This window comes from Vulpes lagopus, chromosome 9 (assembly GCF_018345385.1).
Source record: "Vulpes lagopus strain Blue_001 chromosome 9, ASM1834538v1, whole genome shotgun sequence".
Classification (NCBI taxonomy): domain Eukaryota; kingdom Metazoa; phylum Chordata; class Mammalia; order Carnivora; family Canidae; genus Vulpes; species Vulpes lagopus.
This window is the reverse complement of record NC_054832.1, coordinates 19253530-19275065: the sequence shown is the minus strand read 5'-3', so window position 1 is coordinate 19275065 and position 21536 is coordinate 19253530. Positions and strand designations below refer to the sequence as shown.

The following is a 21536-nucleotide window of genomic DNA, read 5'->3' as shown; positions in this document are numbered from 1 at the left end:
GAACGGTCATCCAGGCTTCACAAAAGATGTATATTGTGCTGCATAATCCCTTCATATTGTTGGATAAGGGGCTGCCCTGATTTTATGTCTGAAATTCAAAGGGAAGACATCACCCCATAGTTTGTTTCTGAAATTCACTGTGAAGGCATTTGGATGGTGTACTTTGGGTCTTTTTTTTTTTTTTTTTTTTTTTTTAATTTTTATTTATTTATTATAGTCACAGAGAGAGAGAGAGAGGCAGAGACATAGGCAGAGGGAGAGAAGCAGGCTCCATGCACCGGGAGCCCGACGTGGGATTCGATCCCGGGTCTCCAGGATCGCGCCCTGGGCCAAAGGCAGGCGCCAAACCGCTGCGCCACCCAGGGATCCCCTCTGGTCTTGAGGTATTATTGCCTTGCAGTGTATCAGTCACAAGCACATTTAGAAATGTATTAGCTCCACTTGATAGCAGAAGTTGCCCAAAGCAAAACAAGCCAAGAAGCGGCCCATAAACCTCAATAATACTGTTTGCGAGTGCTTACTTCTCATGCTGACTTCTTAGCTTCCGTGAATTATTACAGCGGTGCCATGTGGCAGTCAAGAAACCCAGCATCCCCCAACTGCCAGCGCAGTTATTCCTAGGAATGGAATTTCAGGATGGGGTTTCAGCCCCATTTGATGGTGAGGATGCCAGTCAACAGCTGTGGCCTTGTACCCTGGGAAGACTGCATGCACTGTGTCTTGTTCTTTTTGAACAGCAGAGGCTTTTTAGAAGAAAAGGAAGATAGACTGCATACTGTCCCAAGGAAAGTTTAAGGCTGGTGGAGGTCAATCGCTTTTTTTTTTTTTTTAAAGATTTTATTTGTTTATTCACGAGAGACACACAGAGAGAGGCAGAGACACAGGCAGAGGGACAAGCAGGCTCCTTGCAAGAAGCCTGATGTGGGACTCGATCCCAGGACCCTGGGATCATAACCTGAGCCAAAGACAGACATTCAGTCACTGAGCCACCCAGGTGTCCCTCACTTGGTTTTTAAATCAAATATACTTTGAGTCTTTAGTTTTTAAAAGATGGATGTTTCTCTGATGAGGAGAAAATGTTTACTGCTCCCCCCTTCATACCTAGACCTGGATAGCACCCATATTTGGCAGAAGTTTGTGCTAACAAATGAAAAGTTCATAAAGCAAGGTGTTAAATGAGGCTCTCTTGCTGGGCTGGGGAAAGCCAGAGATCTGCATTAGGATGGCCCCAGAGCCCCTCAGCACCTCAAATGAAAAAACTCCCTTTGTTCCGGCTACATGTGACTAGCTGGGTGTCCACCGTGCGACCATGCTACCCTAACTGAACCGAGTTCTGGGCAGGGGAGCCACGTGTATGTACCCATAGCTGGAGTTGATGGGGTCAAATATCACTCCACAGAGCCAGAGTAATCAAGACCATGCACACGCCATATCTTTGTAGGCTCAGAGGTGTCAAGAGTATCTCCTACCTTAGCTCAGGTCAGAAGAAGCGGAGTTCCAAGGGGTCCCCATGTCTGTGTACTCTGGAATCCTGGGCTACAGGCCTATGTGTGGAACGCAGCTTAGGTGTCTCAGACTCTGTGGAGAATCTGAAGTCAATCTTGTCAGGAGCTTCTGATCTTGTGGAGAGAGGATATATACAGAGAAATAGCTGGGAAAAAATACATCTTCCATATGTATTTCCTTAGCACACACCTCAGTTGTTTATGGTTCCCAAACCTCTTTTTCTGGTGGGTGACCTGAGCTTTCATCTCTAAAGGTTCTGGAATGGGAGTATAAGAGAAGCTGGTGAAGAAATCTCTGGAAGATGATGATGTCATTGGCAGCTGTGGGGCTTGACACCACCTTTGGTCAAAGGGCTATCAGTCGGGGAGAAGGACTGGATAAGGAACAGCACAGAAAGGACAGGCTGGAACTCTACAGCACCTCTGTGTCAGCCTCTCACTGTATTTAACCATGGCAGCCGTGAGTGATGTTCGCTGCCTTACTTCTGCTTCCCAGATATTATGCAAATTTTTCCTGTGGCCACCTAAACCTGGAAGTACAATGGAAAGGGAATCTAGGAAACGTGGTTCTGGCTTGGCCATGTTGATAACACAGAGCTCCATCTTTTACCTATTATATTCATGCTCTCCCTAACATCAGGCCCACAAAATATCCTAGTATAAGGATGAGGAAGTGGTGAGGACATTGGATATGAGATCCATCTAGTAAAGGAGGGGAGAGGGTGGAGAGGATGCCCTCAAGGAATGGTATGCTGTACTTGCTACTGCATGTGGAATTGTATCACATACATCTAGAGCAAGGTTGCTTCTAACATTGTCTCTGTAAGCAAAAGCTCTCTTTGTTCCCTCTGGCCCCATGGGGTAAAGATTCAAGACAGATTTAAAGTATGTATGTATGTATGTATGTATGTATTTAAAAGATTTTATTTATTTATTCATGAGAGACAACAAAGAGAGAGAGAGACAAGCAGAAGCAGGCTCCATGCAGGGAGCCCGATGTGGGACTCGATCCCAGGACTCCAGGATCACGCCCTGGGCTGAAGGTGGCGCTAAACCGCTGAGCCACCCAGCCTGCCCAGATTTAAAGTATTTAAAATAGGAGTCCTGTGTTTGGTCTTATCTCTCCAAACTTAAAAAACAAACAAACACCTCATTCTAGCAAACTCTGGTTTTGTGCACAACATGACTCATCTCGGGTACTTTATGAAAGATGGAAACAGTATGACCAAACTGACTATGGACATCTGGGATACTTTCCTGGATCATTTTTGAATGCCTGGAATGGAAGTCCATTTTCCAGGGTTAACCTATAGACTAATCACTTTCTTGCATAAATACTTAGCAAAGGTGTTTAGTCCTGGCTCAGAATCCAGTGGTTTAGCGTTCAAGTAAACATGCACAGGTATGGGCACTGGCCTAGGAGGGCAGACCACTTAATGTAATGTGATGTCTGGTGTGTTCTTTAGGGAAAGCAGGAAGAGGAAACTCATTTTTGTTGGCCGTCATGCTGGGCACAATGACAGTTGCTTAATATTTATCATCTCTCTAATCTTTGTCACAACCCGATAACCTGGATATTAGCTATATTTTATAGTTGAGACTGACAGGGTTTGAGTCATAGCCTCTGATTGTATAAGTAAATGGCAGAGCCAAAAGCCAAACTAGCCCAGGTCTGTCTGGTTCCAGAACCCTTAGTCTTTCCATTATATCATGGTGCCCTTCAAATGTGTTACAATTATTTTACTTCTGGTCCTCAATTTCTCCACTTGGTAATTTTGGCAAAATCTGTTACCAACTCTGCCAGGGATTAAGTATTTCTCTAAGAATGGAGATATTGGACGGAAACCCAATCTTCAAACCCATACAATTCTCTGGGACTGGTGTGCAAGGCTCCTAAACATGTTATGATCCAGAAAAAAACACACAGGCCACACCTACAGTTTACTGCCAAACCAAGGGGGGTGTGGGATGGGGTTTACCCCCAATCTTTAGCCAAGTCAGCATGGAATCTCCCTAGATCCTTCTGCACAAGTTCCTAAACTGAGATGGTCCTGAGTAGACTGGCCTGCAGATTGCTTGGTCCCAAATATAGCCCTGGGACTGGTAAAATAAGGAAGAGTTACCACAGCAGAAACCAGAGGCACAGTTTCCTTCCCTGGCGGTACCCAGCTCCCTTTAGCTGTGACAAAGAAAGTCTAAGGTTACTTAGTCCAGATAACATGCCCAAAAAGACGTTGCTTAGATCTATTTATAACCCTTTTATTTTTCCCACCAAAATGCTACCAATGACCTGGCAACCTGTGCTGTCTCTGCAGAATATACACACATGCACACGCACACACACATCCCATTTTGTTCTTAGCTCCATCCCACCAGCACCTCCTTGAGGTAGAATAAAAAGAAAAGGACTTTGGTATGCTCTTAAAGGTTGGATAACAGGGCAGGCTGGGTGGCTCAGTGGTTGAGCATCTACCTTCAGCCCAGTGCGTGGTCGTGGGGTCCCGGGATGGAGTCCCAGGTCGGGCTCCCTGCATGGAGCCTGCTCCTCCCTCTGCCTGTGTCCCTGCCTCTCTCTCTCTCTCTCTTTGTGTGTCTCTCATGAATAAATAAATAAAATCTTTAAAAAAAAAAAAAAAGTTGGATAACATCACCAACGGACCATAGGTCATCCCTTGTGAGTGAAATAGCATATGAAAAATGCCCTGCATCTATGGAAACCAAGTTATGATGTAATGATGTACCTGATGAATAGCCTTAATGTGCACTGCATCTTATTTAGTAATCTTTTAAAACCTTTAGCATATTCATTTTGCTTTTTAGCATAATACAGAAAAAAATAATTTCTGGGCATTAAGTGCCTAATGAAAGAAGGCATTCTAAGGGCAAACAGCTAATTGGGTAAAAGTTTCTGTGGAGGAAAGAATTTGGGGTCAGGGAGGAAGTCTGACCTTCTGGAGCCTCCTTTTGGCTGCGAGCTCCTGTGGGAGTTAATACATGCATCGAGAGTGTGTCTCCAGCTGCTGGAAGCCCCAGTTCGCAATTCCATGGAATTCTAAGGAACTTTCTGTATCCACAATGTAAGCCAACTTTGCTAAGGGGCGGGGCAGGTAGGAGTGATCATTTGTGTATCCCTTGTGGTACAAGGGCTCCTGGATGAGTGATTCCTTTCCTTCAGTAGTAAAGGAAGTCCAAGGAATCTTGTGGTTATAAGGTGCACACGTCGCTTCTCATCAGTGCCAGAACACTTATAACCTTGGGGAACCACTAGGTCAAGAGTGTGCCTTCTGTCCTTAGCACAGGCAGATGTTGGAAGTGGTCCCCAGTGCAATCAGGAGCTGCATGTGGGAAAGTGATATGAACCACCAGGGCTGGCAACAAATCCTCCATCCATCGTCATCCCCATCACCAGCGGGAACCCCCTAGAAGGCAAATTTTCATCCTAACTTTGGGAATCTAAGTTCAGCGGGCCCCATTATCTCCCCCTACTTGAGGTACACCACAGTCCCCCTTGAGTGACCCCTCCCCCCGCCCAAACTGAACAAAGTGTACTAAGGGCGAGCCTGGGTCTGAAGCAGACCTTTGGTCGATTTGGGCTGGAAAGGAACAGATTCTGCTTGAAACCAATAGGCACTTTGAATTTCTGAATTTGAAACAAAAATTCTTTAGTGTTGCTTTTTTGTTGTTTTATTGTGAAAGTCTCTCTTACGTATTGTTGACTCTCCTTCAAGGCTGATTGCACAGTGGGTTTTTTGGGGACACACATATAGCATGCTGAAAATGCATAAAGCTTAGAGGAAAACTAATTCTCTGGAGAGAGAACCCTCTGTTTGTCCAAGAACTGGATCTCTGCCTCCTCCCACACCACTCACTCTCCAGCCAGTTGCATATTTGGTGGAGAGATTTATGGGACTAAACATACAGCTGCTCTTTTTTTTTCCTCCCCAAGAACAATGTTCTGCTGTCAAGGCTATTATGTACTAAATACAGACACACAACTTATTTACTACAGCAGTGTCTGAAACTCCTGTTTTTATCCTTTTTGCTGAATGTGAATGCTTTTGTAAATGTAAAGCATTCTATAGATTTCAGGAATTCATTCTATAGTAGTAGCTAGCAGATCTTGACTCAGCTTACTTTATTCTGCAGCAACTTTGTTAAAGTGAATATCCTACAGACAGGACCAGTGATTCCTTAAGGAATTCCACACTCAACTTACTTTAAAATTATGCTGATTGTTTACAGTGGATTATCTATCCTTGTAGGATTCTCTTAGCTTAAGAAAAATCCCTCTTATCACCCTATATTGATTTTTATCTTTATTTTTCATATTTAATCTCAATAAATAATACGAATTCAGTATCTATTTCTGTCTCCCAAGCCAGAACTCAAAGTGGCTTTCCTGGTTATGCACCACGCAGTGGTTGGTTTGTCTTCCTTCAGCAGTCTGCATTCACGGGGCTGTTTGTGGGGAGAGATTGTGTGGGAAGAGGGATAGAAGAGAAAAACCAATATTTATTTAGTGTTTCACTTCTATTAAACACTGGGCTTAGTACTTAATCAGATTTGATCCTCATAATAAACTTGGTCCTCATTTTACAGATCAGTAAAGTATAACTCAGGGAATTTGTAACTTGCCCAAAGTCACATTTACAAGTAAATTATAAAGGTAAGAGTTAAAACAATTTTATTGCACTATCTAGAAAATGTACACATTATTTATACACATATCAATTTATTTTAAAATGAACTGAACTGCTAGTAAAACTACTACCCAAGAATTCTAAGATCACAGGTTAGTTGTCTGCTTTTGAAATTTATATCAATTAATCATATTATAATCATAGTATTAAAACTTTATATCTTGGTCTCTGTCTTGCTATTTTTTTTTGAGGGAAAGCCTGAAACAGTCTTACCCCTCCAATGCTTTCTACTTCAAGAATACAAAGGAAAAAAGAGAAAAGCCAGAGCAGTGGGACATCTGGGTGGCTCAGTTGATTAGGTGTTTGGCTTCGGATCGGGTCATGATCCTGGAGTCCCAGGATTGAGCCCCATGTCTGGCTTCCTACTCAGCAGGGAATCTGCTTCTCCCTCTGCCTATCATCCTGCTTGTGTGCTCTCTCTCTCTCTCTCTCTCTCTCTCTCTCTAATAAATAAAAAAGAAAGAACAACCAGAGTAGTTTTCACATGAGTGCAGTCATTTCAGGGATGCAAGTGTCTTGGTGAATACAGATTTCCATGGCAGCAAAAAGACACTTACATAATCATAGGTGTAGTGTTTCTCTCTGATCTCAGTCCCTCTTTGGATAACAATTGAATAATTGTGGAACTCTAGCCATACAAGGACTAATGTGCAATTGCACAATCCTACAGGCAGTCAATCTATCTGTAGGGTTATCGTACATCTGCCAGGACTGGCACAGGGGAGGAATTAGAGGCAAGATTATTTAGTTGGTTTGGCTTCTTATCAGGAGAGAAGCTGGAGTTCAGCCTAGGTATTCATCCCAACCTGATCACACCCTCAAATGTGCTGAGTCCTATCCCTGTCTTCCCGTTAACTCTTCCCAGACCTACAATTTTCAGGACTTTTCTCCACCGCCTTCTTGCTCATAAATCACTTACCTATGACATATGAAGGTGTTGTCTTCCTTAAGGTGTTGTTCTTCCTTTTCATTAAGGATAATATCCTCCATACCCCTTCTTTATAAAGTCAAGGTACTACCCTTCTTGGAGGAAATGCGTTCGGAGCAGCTACGTGAACTCACGATTGAGCTCTTTTCTGTGAACTGGGAAATGAGAGAATTGCAATACAATCTTTAAGAACAGACTGATAAAGATAATTATAAGTAGAAGAAAGGGATCACATTCTCACTTAAATTCTCATATCTGCTGAACAGTGGCATCCAAGTTCCCTGACTCTAGGTAGGAGGTAATATGTACCTAAGGCAGATCTATTCAAGGGTTGTCAGCATATTCTGTGTATTTGTATACGTGTGCTTTTTAAAATAGAAGAGAAGAAACTTTTCCCCAAGCTGTGTGCTACCTGTGGTTACTTGTAATATGTGTTTATCTGCAGAACATAGTGTACCATAGATGCTAACTCAAAGTCCATTATGACTAAATATTTTACTCAGTTCTACCGGTGTTTCTAGATCATTTTGCACATTTTTAGTAACAGGACATTGGAACTGCTGGAACCACAGCAGTTGTGAGGACCACTTAGGGAGAGATGACGTTTTTACTAACAGCCTGACTCCAAAAATACTACCTTGAATGCAAGCATGATAAATATTAGGAAGCCTTTCTTTTTCCTTTCCCTCAACATTCAAGAAAAAAAAATTGAAATAAATATCTAAGTTCATATATTGTTCAGGATTTTAAGTGACACAAAAAGCAATCCAATAGTAACTGAGTAAAAAACCTTCTTATGAGTTTGGAAGATCCTAAACATCAACATCACAAGATATTTGAGTGGACCTAGACTGTTTTAATTAATAGTTAAGGCAAAGAGAAAAAAACACGTGTCTTCTACTATGCTCTGCATTCCTCACACTTGCATATATACATTGTACTTTGTAAATGTGTATTTCTGTGGGGCAGTGGAGTCCTATGGAGTTCAAATTCCAGTTGTGGCATTTGGTTGTGTGACCTTGAACAAATAACTTAACCTGAGACTCAGTTTTTTCATAAGCATTGTACTGATGATTATGAGTGACCAGTGATAGAAACCAGCTATCATAACATCTTTTTATTTTTTAAATCTTTTTAAAGATTTCATTTATTTATTCATGAGAGACACAAAGAGAGAAGCAGAGATACAGGCAGAGGAAGAAGTAGGCTCCCCGCAGGGAAGCTGACACAGGACTTGATCCCAGAAGCCCAGGATCACACTCTGCAGACACTCAACCACTGAGCCACCTAGGCGTCCCTATCATAAAATATTTTTAAAAGATTTATTTATTGGGGCACCTTGGTGGCACAGTCAGTTGAAATCTGACTCTTGGTGTCAGCTCAAGTCATGATCTCAGGGTCCTGGAATCGATCCGATCCCCTCGTTGGATTCCATGTTCAGTGTGGAGTCTGCTTGGGATTCTCTCTCTCTTCCTTTTCTTTTCTATTTTTTTTAAAAGATTTATTTATTTTAAAGAGAGAGGGAGATCGAGACTGTGAGTGGAGATGGGAGGGGTAGAGGGAGAGGGAGAGAGAATCCCAAACAGATGTACCACTGAGTGCAGAGCCCAATGTGGTACTCCATCTCATGACCCTGAGATGATCTGAGCTGAAATCAGGAGTCGGTCACTTAACTGTCTGAACCACCCAGGTGGCCTCAAAATGACCTTTCTCAGGCAGCCCCGGTGGCTCAGCGTTTTAGCGCTGCCTTCAGCCCAGGGCGTGATCCTGGCTACCTGGGATCGAGTCCCACGTCAGGCTCCCTGCATGGAGCCTGCTTCTCCCTCTGCCTGTGTCTTTGCCTCTCTCTCTCTCTCTCTCTCTCTCTCTCTCTCTCTCTCTCTCTCTCCCTGTCTCTGATGCATAAATAAATAAAAAATAAAATCTTAAAAAAAATGACCTTTCTCTAAAATTAAGTGCAGTTCAAGTCACCACTTACCAAGGTTGATGACAAGTCCAATGTAATATCATTTTGGTGACCCGTTGTTCATGCCCTCCCCCTTTGGGATTATAGGTCCCTCGGTCCCCATCCTGGGGTTTAGGCATTCCAATAACATGGACTTTGACAATTTTGCTGCCTGTGATCCTTACCTAGCTGGCCCTGATGGCTACCCCTATTCCATCCCTGAACTCCTGGTTGTAGGTCCTGAGCAGAGGCCACTGAATGATCACTCTCCCAATCACACAGCCTTTACCCTTCGTGTCCTGTGGCCTCCAAGAGCCCCTGAAATCAGGAAGTCCCTAAGACCCCATCTTTAAACCAATCCTGAAACCACCCTCTCCAGTCTACAGAGATCTAGGCACTGCTGCCATCAGCCCCCTTTACCATCCAGTTCTTCTTTTTAATAACAGCTTTGCTGAGATATAATTCACATACCATGAAAGTATATCTCACTTATTTTTAATATATTCACAGTTATGCAACTATCCCCACAATCAATTTTTTTAAATTTTTTTTATTTATTTATGATAGTCACAGAGAGAGAGAGAGAGGCACAGAGACACAGGCAGAGGGAGAAGCAGGCTCCATGCACCGGGAGCCTGATGTGGGATTCGATCCCGGGTCTCCAGGATCGCGCCCTGGGCCAAAGGCAGGCGCCAAACCGCTGCGCCACCCAGGGATCCCCCCACAATCAATTTTAGAACATTTCACCACCCCTGAAAGAAATCCTATACATTTTTTTAATGAAACAAATATTTTTGAGGATTGCAAATTGGTTACAGTTTGATTGGACTAGAAACCCTTTACTTAGTAGCAGTCACTACCATACCTCATCATGCCCCAGCCTTGGGCAACTACTTTCCATCTCTGTGGATTTGTCTATTCTGGACTTTTAATATAAATGGACCTAAATAATATATGGTCTGTTGTGACTGACGTCTTTCACTTAGCATAATGTTTTCAATATTCATTCATGATGTAGCATGTAGCTGGTTCCATTTTATTGCCAAATAATATTCCACTATATGGATATACCAAATTTTATTTCTCTTTTGATCAATTGATGGACATTTGGCATCCTTCAGTTCTTGAAGCACTAAGCCTTCCTCTCTTCAGCTCTTTGCCTCTGGTGGCCCCAGATCAGGGGTTATAGACTCAAATGTCTGTCCCTGTGGTGGAAGAGAAGCAGGAACTGGTGAATACCATGGCAAATGAGAGAACATCTACTGAGGGTGGCCCTTACTCAGCCACTGGCAAGTGACCATTCTGACCTGGTATTATTAGAGCTTTAGATTGTTCCAGAGAGACCGGATCCTGGATTATTATGTGGAAATTTCCTACTTTCTAAGTGTCTGTCAATGAAAACAAACAACCAGTGTGTGAGAGAGACAATACAATTCTGGTTGAGACTAAATGCTAAAGGTCATCCCTGGTGAGGCAGAGACACATCTCACCTTCGGGAGCCCATGAAGGGTTAGCTGGAGTGTGAGCTCACCTGGCAACTACTGCCTTCTCATTTGGCAACACAAAAGGGCTATTCATCCCTTTAGAGGAAAGAAAGACCCAGGTCTAAAGTCAGCACTCTGGATTAGGAGGGAGTAAAATTTCTCTTATTCTTTGGCTCATGAGTATACTGTAGCAGAAAAAAAACAAAGCACCATTAATGTCTACATTAAATTAGTGCTCAGTTGCCCTGCAAATTACTTGTGGCCTACTTCAGGATGGATTGTAACCTGCTAATATGACTTTGGTTATGACTATGACTACAATCATGGTTGAGAACTGCTGATTCTGTACAAGATGTGCCCTGAATTTATGAGGACAGGTTTATGAAAATGGGAAAAGAGAAGCAGTGATGGTGTGGTCTCCTTATATACAAAGATGCCATGGTAGTAGAGGTTGGGGAGTGGAAAATATTGAGGTTCATGACAACAGCAAGTGTTCATTATATAAATAACCACTCTGCTTGCCACTGTCTACTTTCCATTTTGTTTTGTATGTGACTGCAGAGGACGTGGGTATTTTTAAAAAGAAAGAAGCTCATAGAAGCTACACTACAGCAGTGTAGTGCTTGGCATGTGCAAAGAGGTTTTAAATTCATTATCTAATTTGAGCCTGTGCAGATAAGCATTTTCACCTAACCCTGTTTTATAAATTGAGATATGGTGGAGAAGACATGACTTGATCATCAAGCAAAGGAGCCAAAGACTTAAATCCTTATCAATGGATTCCAAATCCCACATCTTTTCCATAGATATATAGCTGCCCTTCTAATACTTTGCAATTTTAGTTTAGGTATTTTTACATTTAATAATATAGTGTTTTATTATATTTATTTTATATACTTTATTTTTATATTTAAGACATGTTTTATGTTTTAAATTCTTGTAATTCATATTATTTATGTTATATTAATACAGTGTTTGAGTTGATATTGTTATTACCCACTCAGAAAGTATAAGGAAAAGAAATGGTGATTTTCAAAATGTTTTCATAGTTTTCCATTCTTTGAGTCAACACTAAATTAATAATTAATAATTGGGTGTGCATATTAATTACCGAGGCATTATAAAGAAATATGATGATAGCAACAGATTTGGGGGACATTCAATTAGTCAATCTCAACCAGATAATCTCCTTTCCTTTTCCTCTCTCAGTCTTCTCTCCCTTCTTCCCTTTTGTCTTCTTTTCTTTCCTCCTTTTTGTTTTCTTCTTTTCCTATTCAGTGAGGGGATATTTTATAAGAAGCAAGAAACCCTTCAGACTCAATCAAAATTGTGCTTTTTTTTGCTTAATGCATTTATATGTTCAATTCATTCAATAGTGAATATTTGTTGAGTTACTACATTGGTTTCTTATTGCTGCTGTAACAAATTGACACAAACTTGGCAGCTTAAAACAAAGAAAATTTATTACCTTAGTTCTGGAGTCAGAGGTCTAAAGGAGCCAGGTGGTCTGCATTCCTTCTGGGGTTTTGGAGGGGAGAATCCACTGCCTAGTCTTTTCCAGCGAATAGAGGCCACTTGCGTTCCTTGGCTCCTGGCCCCTCTTTCTACTCTCTCCAGTTTCTTGCCTGTTGTGACATCTACTTCTGCCTTTGACTTTTGAGTCTCCCTCTCATAAGGACCCTTGGGGTTCCATTGGACCCCCCTGGATGACTCAGGATAATCTGATGTTAAAATCAGCTGATTAGCAACCCATTCCATTTGTAACCCTAACTTCTGCTTACCATGTGAACTAACTATTCCATGTAAACTAACTATTCAGAGGTTCTAGGGATTAGGAAATAGACACCATTAGGGATTGGGGATATTGTATCTATTATGTGCCAGGCACTGTACAGATTTATATTCTGTGGGATTCTGTTCTGCTAATTAGATGTACTTATCACTGACAGCTGGAGATCTTTGTGTCTTCCATTTTTCTATTTGAGGAACAAAAATCACCCATATATCCAATGTCTGCCTGTTCAGACACACAACAGATATACCATCTGTGAATTTGTGTCAGCTAAATAGAAAGTACCCAGCATCTGATGTCACCACTAACCTCTGAAGTAACTTCCTTTGAGGCAGTAGCTGTGGATCACTATCAAGATCACTATGACATATCCAGAGTTATCTCTCATTATTGTGTGGTGCTTTTTTTTTCCCCATTGTAATTCTCTCTCCTACCACAGGTTAGCTAATACTTACTGTAAAGGCTGACCTTTGTTGGCCTCATCCACTTTCCCAAGGATGGGAGATAGGGTAATGTGTGGAATTTAGCATCTCAACAGGGTCACCTTGGCAAGTGAAAGGAGGCACTATTAATGATCATTCAAAAACAGTAGCTGGAAAAGAAGACTGTCTTGGGAACAATGGGCCATAAGGTCTCCTAAATTTTGAGTCCAAATGAATAGCAGCCATAAACACTAGCTATAAAAATGTATTGACTACTCCATTGGGTCAAACCACTGCAGTTGAAGCTTAATGTACCTCATTTCATTTAATTCTTACAACATCTTAGAAGGTATGTATTATTATTATTATTATTATTATTATTATTTATCCCTAGTTTAAAGTTGAGGAAAATGAAGCTCAGAAATTTAAATACCTAGCTTAAGCTAGTAAATTGCTAAGTTTGGATTTAACCTAATTTTGTGAAACACTAAGCTGAATGCTTTTTCTATTATATTGCCTTCCAAAAAAAGTGTAGATTCTTGGAAATTGTTGTTGTCAGCTGGATACAGTTGGGTATTTTAAGAGATGTTAGATGTTAGAGATACACAATACCTTTATTAGAGGTCTATGAAAAAACCAGGAGCTAAATAGATACTTTTTCTTTGCCTTTCCTTTAGGTCTGTCAGTTTGTCGTCTCTGTAAATGGGCTCAATGTGCTGCATGTAGACTACCGGACCGTGAGCAATCTGATTCTGACAGGCCCTCGGACGATCGTCATGGAAGTCATGGAGGAGTTAGAGTGCTGAGCAGGTGGACGTCCTGCCCTTATGTGGCCTGAGGATGATCAAAGCCAGGACAACACAAAGCAATGCAATGACAAGACTTCCATTCAAATGGATGGTTTTGGACACACAAATCTTTTCTCCATACATACACATCTTGATTTGAGTTTCATACACTGTTTGAATGTGGAAAAACTGGGTAGATCATATAAAAAAAAACAAACAAAAAACCCAATTTACATCAGTGTAGAAAAAATTCAGAAATAGAATTTCCTTACATAGTAGAATTGCCTTACTCGATTTCTATTTGTAGTTCTCAGCCATTGTTTTTTATCTTAGTTCACCGAAAGTTGTCAAAAATGCTCCTCTGGCCAAAACAGCAACATGCTAAAATCCCCTCATAGGAGTCAATAGAATAATTGTTAGAGATTTTAAATTGTTCTTTTACCAAAATGAACATGGAATTGTTTATTAAAGGATCTGGGTTTCACCACACTTTTAATTAAAGCCATCTTCAAAGGAATATTACCTGCTATCTAGCATTTTGAAGAAGATCCTAAAGCATTCAAGTGCTTGAAAGCCGTTGAAAAAATGACTTTTTCTTAATTCCCGCCTTTAGTATCAACTTCTAACATATGTTTTCAATTACGGCATTAGTTAGGAAACAAAAACCTCGCGATGAATATGGATGGGATAAATAGAAAGATACTACTTACGATTATTTGCTCTGATTTCTTTTTCTGAGCCTAAATAATTTCGTTTAATCAATCAGTTCCAGAAGCTTCCTAGAATTAATCCAGCATATGTTGAATGTCAAAACAGAGGAATTTGTATATACACATATCAAGCCTCAGGCAAGATTTCACTTTGAAGTTGTCCCTTTTTAAGTGAAGTATCCTAGAACTTGGCCCATATGTGATAAAACTTGAACTTAAATTGCCTTGTTGGCCTGAATTTTTACTAGCTTTCTAGTGTAACACATTCAAAGGAATGACATGTCCTGCTTAGTTGGTGGGATTATTTTTCACCAAAACATCGTCTTGTGTTGTCATCTTTCAGCCCACTGTATATATGCATGTTTCTTTTTTTGGTTTAGAAAAGAATGCATTTGGGGGCTTGGTGTATAGAGGAAATTCCTCAAAGTGCCAAATTAGGTAGTCAGGGAAGGCAGAACTCTTAATTTCATATAATGCATTCTGAACAACTAGGTTACTTTCTTATCATGTATTAACAAAACGAAATATGAATGTTGTACCTCAGCCATGCTTTTTGTGATAGGTTATCATAACGTAATGGTACTGGTGGAATGGATGTCATGCCGTGTTAAAGATGTTACATGTATGTGTTTCTGGTCATCCAACTTTTCTGATCTTAGCTTTAGTCAGAGAATAGGATTTTGAAATAATATAGAATGTCTCACATTCGTACCGTCGATCTGCATTTGGGAGCTAGTATCGTCTCTGTTTGTATGTGCGTTTATACTGTATGCCAGGCTTTGTGCTACGGCACCTAACATATGTGATCCCTTTGAAACTTCATCAAAACCCTCCAAGATAGATATTATTACCCTCATTTCTCAGATGTGGCAACTAAGTCGGGGCAAGCTTCAGAATGCTCTCCGTGTTCACACAGCTGCGAGAACTACCAAGATTCAAACATGAGTTTGTCTAATGCTAAATCTGGTGTTCCCGCCCCTCCCTCAGCCTTTCCCACTGTTTGGAGCTTATTTTGTACCCAGTGCTGCGCTAGCACCCTACATCACTTATTCCTACTGACCTGTGAGGCCACTATGGCCATTATCTCCATTTTACAGCTGAGGAAGCTGATTCATCAAGAGATTAGTCATGTGCCTGAGGCCACACAACTAGTAAGTGGGAGACTTTATGATTCAGCTTGAAAAGTTTTTATGACATCTTTAAAAGATGAGTCTTTTTTTTTTTAAGTTTTTTTTTTTGTTTTTTTATTTATTTATGATAGTCAGAGAGAGAGAGAGAGGCAGAGACACAGGCAGAGGGAGAAGCAGGCTCCATGCACCGGGAGCCCGACGTGGGATTCGATCCTGGGTCTCCAGGATCGCACCCTGGGCCAAAGGCAGGCGCCAAACCGCTGCGCCACCCAGGGATCCCTAAAAGATGAGTCTTAAATGCTGCCTGGACCCAGGGCTTCATTAAGTGACAAAAGAAGGAAGACCACCTTTGACAAGGGCATCTTCTTCTTGCCTGCCATCTGTACTTTGTACTCACGTCCTACTGCCCGTCATCTTGGGTCCTGGCATAATCTCACTTCCCTTGGACCAACCTAAGTACCAGAAAAGCATCTAGTCAGCCAACTAGATGCTTTCTTTACTCGATTCAGCTTCCTGCCGGAGGAGTTTCTTTGATTCAGAGAGTGTTAGTGATGTCTTTAGTCAAATGACTGCTAGGTGAAGAAAAGGAGAAAAGAAAGAAGGAAAGAAAGGAAGCAGGAACTGTTTCTTCCTTTGGTTCCCATCACCCTCAGTTTAAAGGCCAGCTTCCAGAGAATTCTACTTAAGGCCAAGAGAGCTTTACCTTAGCTACTCCGCAGCACCCCCTGACATCCTTACCTGGTAATTAAAGTGAGTGCTCTCATTCCCATCAGGCCACTATTTAGCTCTCTCCAGCCTTTTCACATATAGCTCCTCCTCTCTGGAATATGATTTCTCCTTCTTTGCCTGGAGAAATCTGTCTAATGAACTCCCCTTAGATATTACCTTCTCTGAGAAACCTTTGCCAGCTCCCTGGTTCAGAAGTCAACTCCCCTTCTTTAAATGCCCATGGGGCCTTATGCATCAACCCCCTATGGTGACAGCACTGATGATATTTACTGTGAGGTTGTCCCCCCACATGTCTGTCTCCCTAACTTTTCACTCTGAGCATCTGCCGCATGGGACTGTGTCTTGTCACCCAGGTGTTTCCCTCACCTGGCACAGTTTGTGATTATAGTAGCATACCAGCTATCCATGGCTGCCTAATAAACCACCCCACAACGTGGCTTATAACGTTCTATGTGCTCATGATCCTGTGCAGAGCTTTGCAGGGATGGCCAGCCACTGCTCAGGTAGTGCTGGTTGGGTTCCCACACACATTTGTGGTGTAGGATGGCTCTGTTCATGTGTCTCATAGATGGCTGGGGGTGTTGACTGAGGTGCCTCCATTTCACCCCATGTGGCCTTTCCCCCATAGGATTCCTCGTTAGACCTCATGAGATCAAAGAAGGTGAGAATGGAAACTGCAGGACCTTTTGTGGACTTGCCTGGAGAGTCACACAGTGTTACTCCTGTAACGTGTTGTCAGTCAAAGCAAGTCACTACAGAATGAGCACTGGGTGTTATTTTGTATGTTGGCAGATTGAACACCAATAAAAAATAGATTTATTATTAAATAAAATAAATAAATGAAATAAAATAGTATTTCAAAAAAAAAAAAAAGCAAGTCACTAAACTAACTCAGAGTCAAGAGGTGGGGAATAGGCTCTACCTTTGATGGGAGGAGCTGCAAAGAATTTGTGGCTACTTTTAATCCACTAAGAGTAGGTACTTACCATTCATAGAATAAAGGACTAAGGAATTAGCCAGCTATTGAAAGGCTTCAGCTTTTCAGATGCAAATTCCTGACCAAATACTGGGTAGAAGTTTGATATTAAGTTGTGAATAAAGCCCAGTGCCTAATGAAAACTTCAAAGTCGGAAAATCCTAAAATAATGGTGCCACATGGAGCCATAGAGAGCATGATTTCATGTCCGCATTTTACTGATGAGGACACTGCAGTGTGGAATGTTCAGGTGGCGCACCCCAGCTCAAGAGGCTTGCTGGGGCAAGAGCCCGGGTTAGACACCAGTCTTCTGTCACCTAATTATATGTCCTTTACAAGATAGCTTTTTGTGGTGGACACAGATGTGGTAAAAATAGGCCTTTGGCTTCTGGATATTCATAAAATGCAAGTAGTGCCAATTACCTGTGAACATGAAGGGTGTACATTTTAATTGACTCAGGCCTTGGATTGTTAAATCATATCATTAAAAAATTAAATATTTTGTGTGATATTTTAACAGGTGAATTGCTTTAAAATTTAGGAACTCCATTCCTAAATGTAACACCAAGAATTATTCTAAATTAACAGTAAGCAATATTTCTAAGAGCTTTTATTTCATGTGTGTGTATATGTGTGTATCAGTGTATTGCGTGTGTGGTTTTACTCACCGAGGGTCCCTGAAATGGCTTTCTTTGTTCCCAGAGAAAACAGTTTTGATTTTTTAGGTGGTGGAGGTGGAAATCTTTGGTTTTTTCATCAGTGTAATATGTGCTCTCAGTTCAAATTTGAAAGCCACGTTTATTATTTCTGCTGTGGGGAGAAAAATGCAGTTGCCTTTTGGGTTGGTTCTGTTGTCTGATGTTTTACTATTAATCTCTGATGAATAATTGCATAAATTGATAAGGGGACTAGGTGAGAAATGATGGTAACAGGAAACAGATATCCATGTCTGATAGATTAGATGGGGTCAGCTTCCTGCCATCTTATCAAGGGTGATAGCAATCAGCAATTAACAATTTAAAAATCATTCCCTTCAGTTCAAAATGGAGTGTCACATTTCCAAATAACTCATTCTTTTCAAATACTTGTGATAATAGTCTACTTTCAAGACCTATTTTAAACTGACATAACTATTCTCTCCTATTGAGTATTAATCCTGTTTTGTTTTCATCAGGAAAACTCTGGAACATTTCAGTTTTGCCAACTTGTTAGAGTCCGTTGATACCACTGAGCATTGTTTTACTCATTTGAGGCAGAATTTCAGGTATAATATGCTTTTCCTCAGTTCAGCACCAAAAGGACAAATCTGCAGCATACCAAAATGAAGTTCATCATCAAAGTTAGCATATAATATTATCAAATGCATTAATATATGTACTTAATATATATGTTTATTTTTAAATTGGGTTGAATGTATGTTCCCCCTTCTTGAGAATTGTAGCATAACACTTAAAATTATAATATGAAAATAGATTGTATAGTATGAAATAAATGTTAAATTTTTTTTAATGGTGACTTTAGGTTTACAGCTTTTCCTGTCTTTTAGAACAAATTAGTCATTTTTTTTTTATCCTAAGAAAGGGTTGCATTGTAAAGTTGCTCTACTACTCACCTATCAGAGAAAACACATGGGACTCATATCTAATTCTCTAATGTAGCCAAAAGTGCCGTTTGTAACACTACTTAATGATGGATGTTTTCTGAAGCTCTTTTGCCTGAAAAAAAAAAAAGTGCATTAAAAAGCTTTTTCTGTACTGTATTTGATTTGGAATCATTTTCTCCCAACATAGCCCCGTATTGATGAGCATTGTGGAATAGTCTATATAGAAAAATGCTACGTAGTTGTTTACTACTGTGGGAGAATGTTAGTTCTTTTTTTATTTTCAACTACTTAGGAAATTGATTATGTAATTCAGAATGTGTAGGGGCAGGGTAAAGTATGGGAGTTAGTGATTATTTGGATTACACTCAGTATTAACTAAAAGAACTTCACATTTTTCTTTCATTTCCTTCCTTCCTTCATTTTTCCATTCATTCATTCATTCATTCATTCATTCAAGAAACCTCACTGAGACTTTGTTTGGCTCGGCATTGCATATAGATCCTGGAAATACAAAACTGAGTAGGTACAACCGTGGATCCACCTCATCCTTTGAGTCACCTTTGGGCCTGCCTCCTAGAAGTGTTCTCTCCATCAAAGAGGGTGGGGGCGGGCTACGATATTATGGTGTTGAAGCAGGTGGTCAAATGCCAGAAACTACCATCTAATCCAAGAACTACAACACCAGCAGCAACTTACATTTAACTGTATCTTTCTGCACAACCATGTCCCCACTTTCCTGCACCCAAGGTAACCACAGTGCTGAGTGCTGACTTTACCATTCTCTTATTCTTGATCATTGTTTAGATTTTTTTTAAAATGAAATTTATTAAAAGAGCATCAAGTTTTATATGATCTTCTGAGATTTGCTTGTTTTCATTCAGGATTATATTAATTACTAAGGTTCTTCAGGATTTTTGTGTGTAGTCATAACTCGTTCATTTTTCACAGGTTCAGAAATTTCTAGAGCACAAGCTATTTACTTGTCATTGGGCATTTGGGTTGCTTCCACTGCTGTTGTTATCATCATTAATGGGGTAATTATGAACATTCTTCTACCATCTCCTGGGAATAAGCAAAGGAATTTATCTTAGGTATTTACTTGGGAGAAGAATTACTGAGTCATGGGAAACGTGAGTGCTTACCTTACAAGTTCACATCTAACTAGTTTCCAAAGTGGTGAATCACTGTATACTCCCTTCCAAAATATGAAAGTGGTATATGTTGTGAATAGCTTCTCCAACACTTGATATTCTGTGACTTCTTAATTTTTGTCAAATGTCTATTTGGTCAATGGCACTAAGAGTCCTAACTTGCAGCAAAGCTCTAAATTTAAAGCACAGAAAATGTAATTAGTAATTTGTAATCCTGACTTACTACATCAGTGTCTTCATGATGCCCAGAATGTCTTGAAACTTTTTATCCTATACCCACTCTGTGAAATTGGCGAGGCAAGGATTATTGGGAATGAGTATGACATATTTGAGGATATCCAACAAATAATTATTAAGTGCCTGCTATAGGTCTGTCACTAAGTCTTTGGCAAACAACAGTAGATAAGACGGGTCCCTACCCATATGAAGTTTACATATTCTTGGGAGCCACAGACAGTAAGGAGGTTATATAAATAAAATAGTTCATTTTCGGTATGGGCTAAGTGCTAAGAAGTAAGTGAAACCAGATGAGGTGATGGAGAATGACCAGGATTTCAACAAGTGGTCAGTAAAAGCCATGTTACTCGATTCCAGTGAGGCACCATTTATATTAGGGTCCATGTGAACAGCACCCCCTGGAGTTATGTAGTGCAACAGCTCTGAGCAAAAGCCTCTGCAAGCCTGATCTTTGGCTTTAATACCTCAAGCATGGATTTGAGCCAGTCTTGGAGACCTGGAGAAGAGTGTTGCAAGCAGAGGAAACAGCAAGTCCAAAGGTCCCAAGGCTGAGAAGGTCATAGGTGGTTAAGAGCATGGGATCTGGAGACAAAGAGACCTAGATTCAGATTCCAATTCTCACACTCGAGAGCGCATCCAGTTACTCGACCTCTCTAGGTATCAGTTTCCTTAACTGTAGAACGAGGATCACATCGCTGACTCCATTTGACTCTCGTGAGGATTAGATGAGCTGGCATGCGTAGAGTGCTTATCATTGTGCCTGGTCCATAGCAATAATCAATGTTGGGATGTTTCTCTTCTCAGTGCATCTTCCTGTGTCTTGGTTTTCTCATTTTTAAATAATACAATCATCTCAGAAGGCTATTATAAAGATTAATTAGTTAATACATTTGAAGGTCTTAGTACAGTACCTGGCACATAGTATTTGAAAAATAACTGCTGGGCAGCCTGAGTGGCTCAGTGGTTTAGCACCACCTTCAGCCCAGGGCAAGATCCTGGAGACCCGGGATCGAGTCCCATGTCAGGCTCCCTGCATGGATCTGCTTCCCTCTGCCTGTGTCTCTGCCTCTCTCTCCCTCTCTCTCTCTCTCATGAATAAATAAATAAAATCTTAAAAAAAAAAAAGAACTGCTGATAGCTATTGGGGCACCCGGGTGGCTCAGTGGGTTAGGCATCTGCATTTGGCTCAGGTCATGATCTCAGGGTCCTGGGATAGAGCCCCACATGAGGCTCTCAGCTGGGTGTCTGCTTCTCCCTCTGCCCCCTCTCTCCTTGTGCTCACTCTCTCTCTCAAATAAATAAAATATTTTAAATAATAACTACTGACAGCAATCATTATGATTATATCATGCTAATGATCAGTCATGTTGAAAGACCCACCCTAATTCATTAGATTGTCTATACACATGTGTTTTGATCACCAACCATACATACAC

At 40.8% G+C, this 21536-nt stretch overlaps 1 protein-coding gene across 1 annotated transcript in view; it reads left to right on the top strand.

The window, feature by feature from the left end:
* Nucleotides 1-18868, top strand: part of DEPTOR (DEP domain containing MTOR interacting protein) — a 134235-nt gene extending 115367 nt beyond the window's left edge. Inside the window, exon 9 of the mRNA XM_041768454.1 lies at nucleotides 13454-18868. Within this exon, the coding sequence (XP_041624388.1) occupies nucleotides 13454-13582 (129 nt within the window). The 3' untranslated portion in view covers nucleotides 13583-18868. The remainder of the gene's footprint in view (nucleotides 1-13453) is intronic.
* The last annotated feature ends 2668 nt before the right edge of the window (nucleotides 18869-21536 follow it).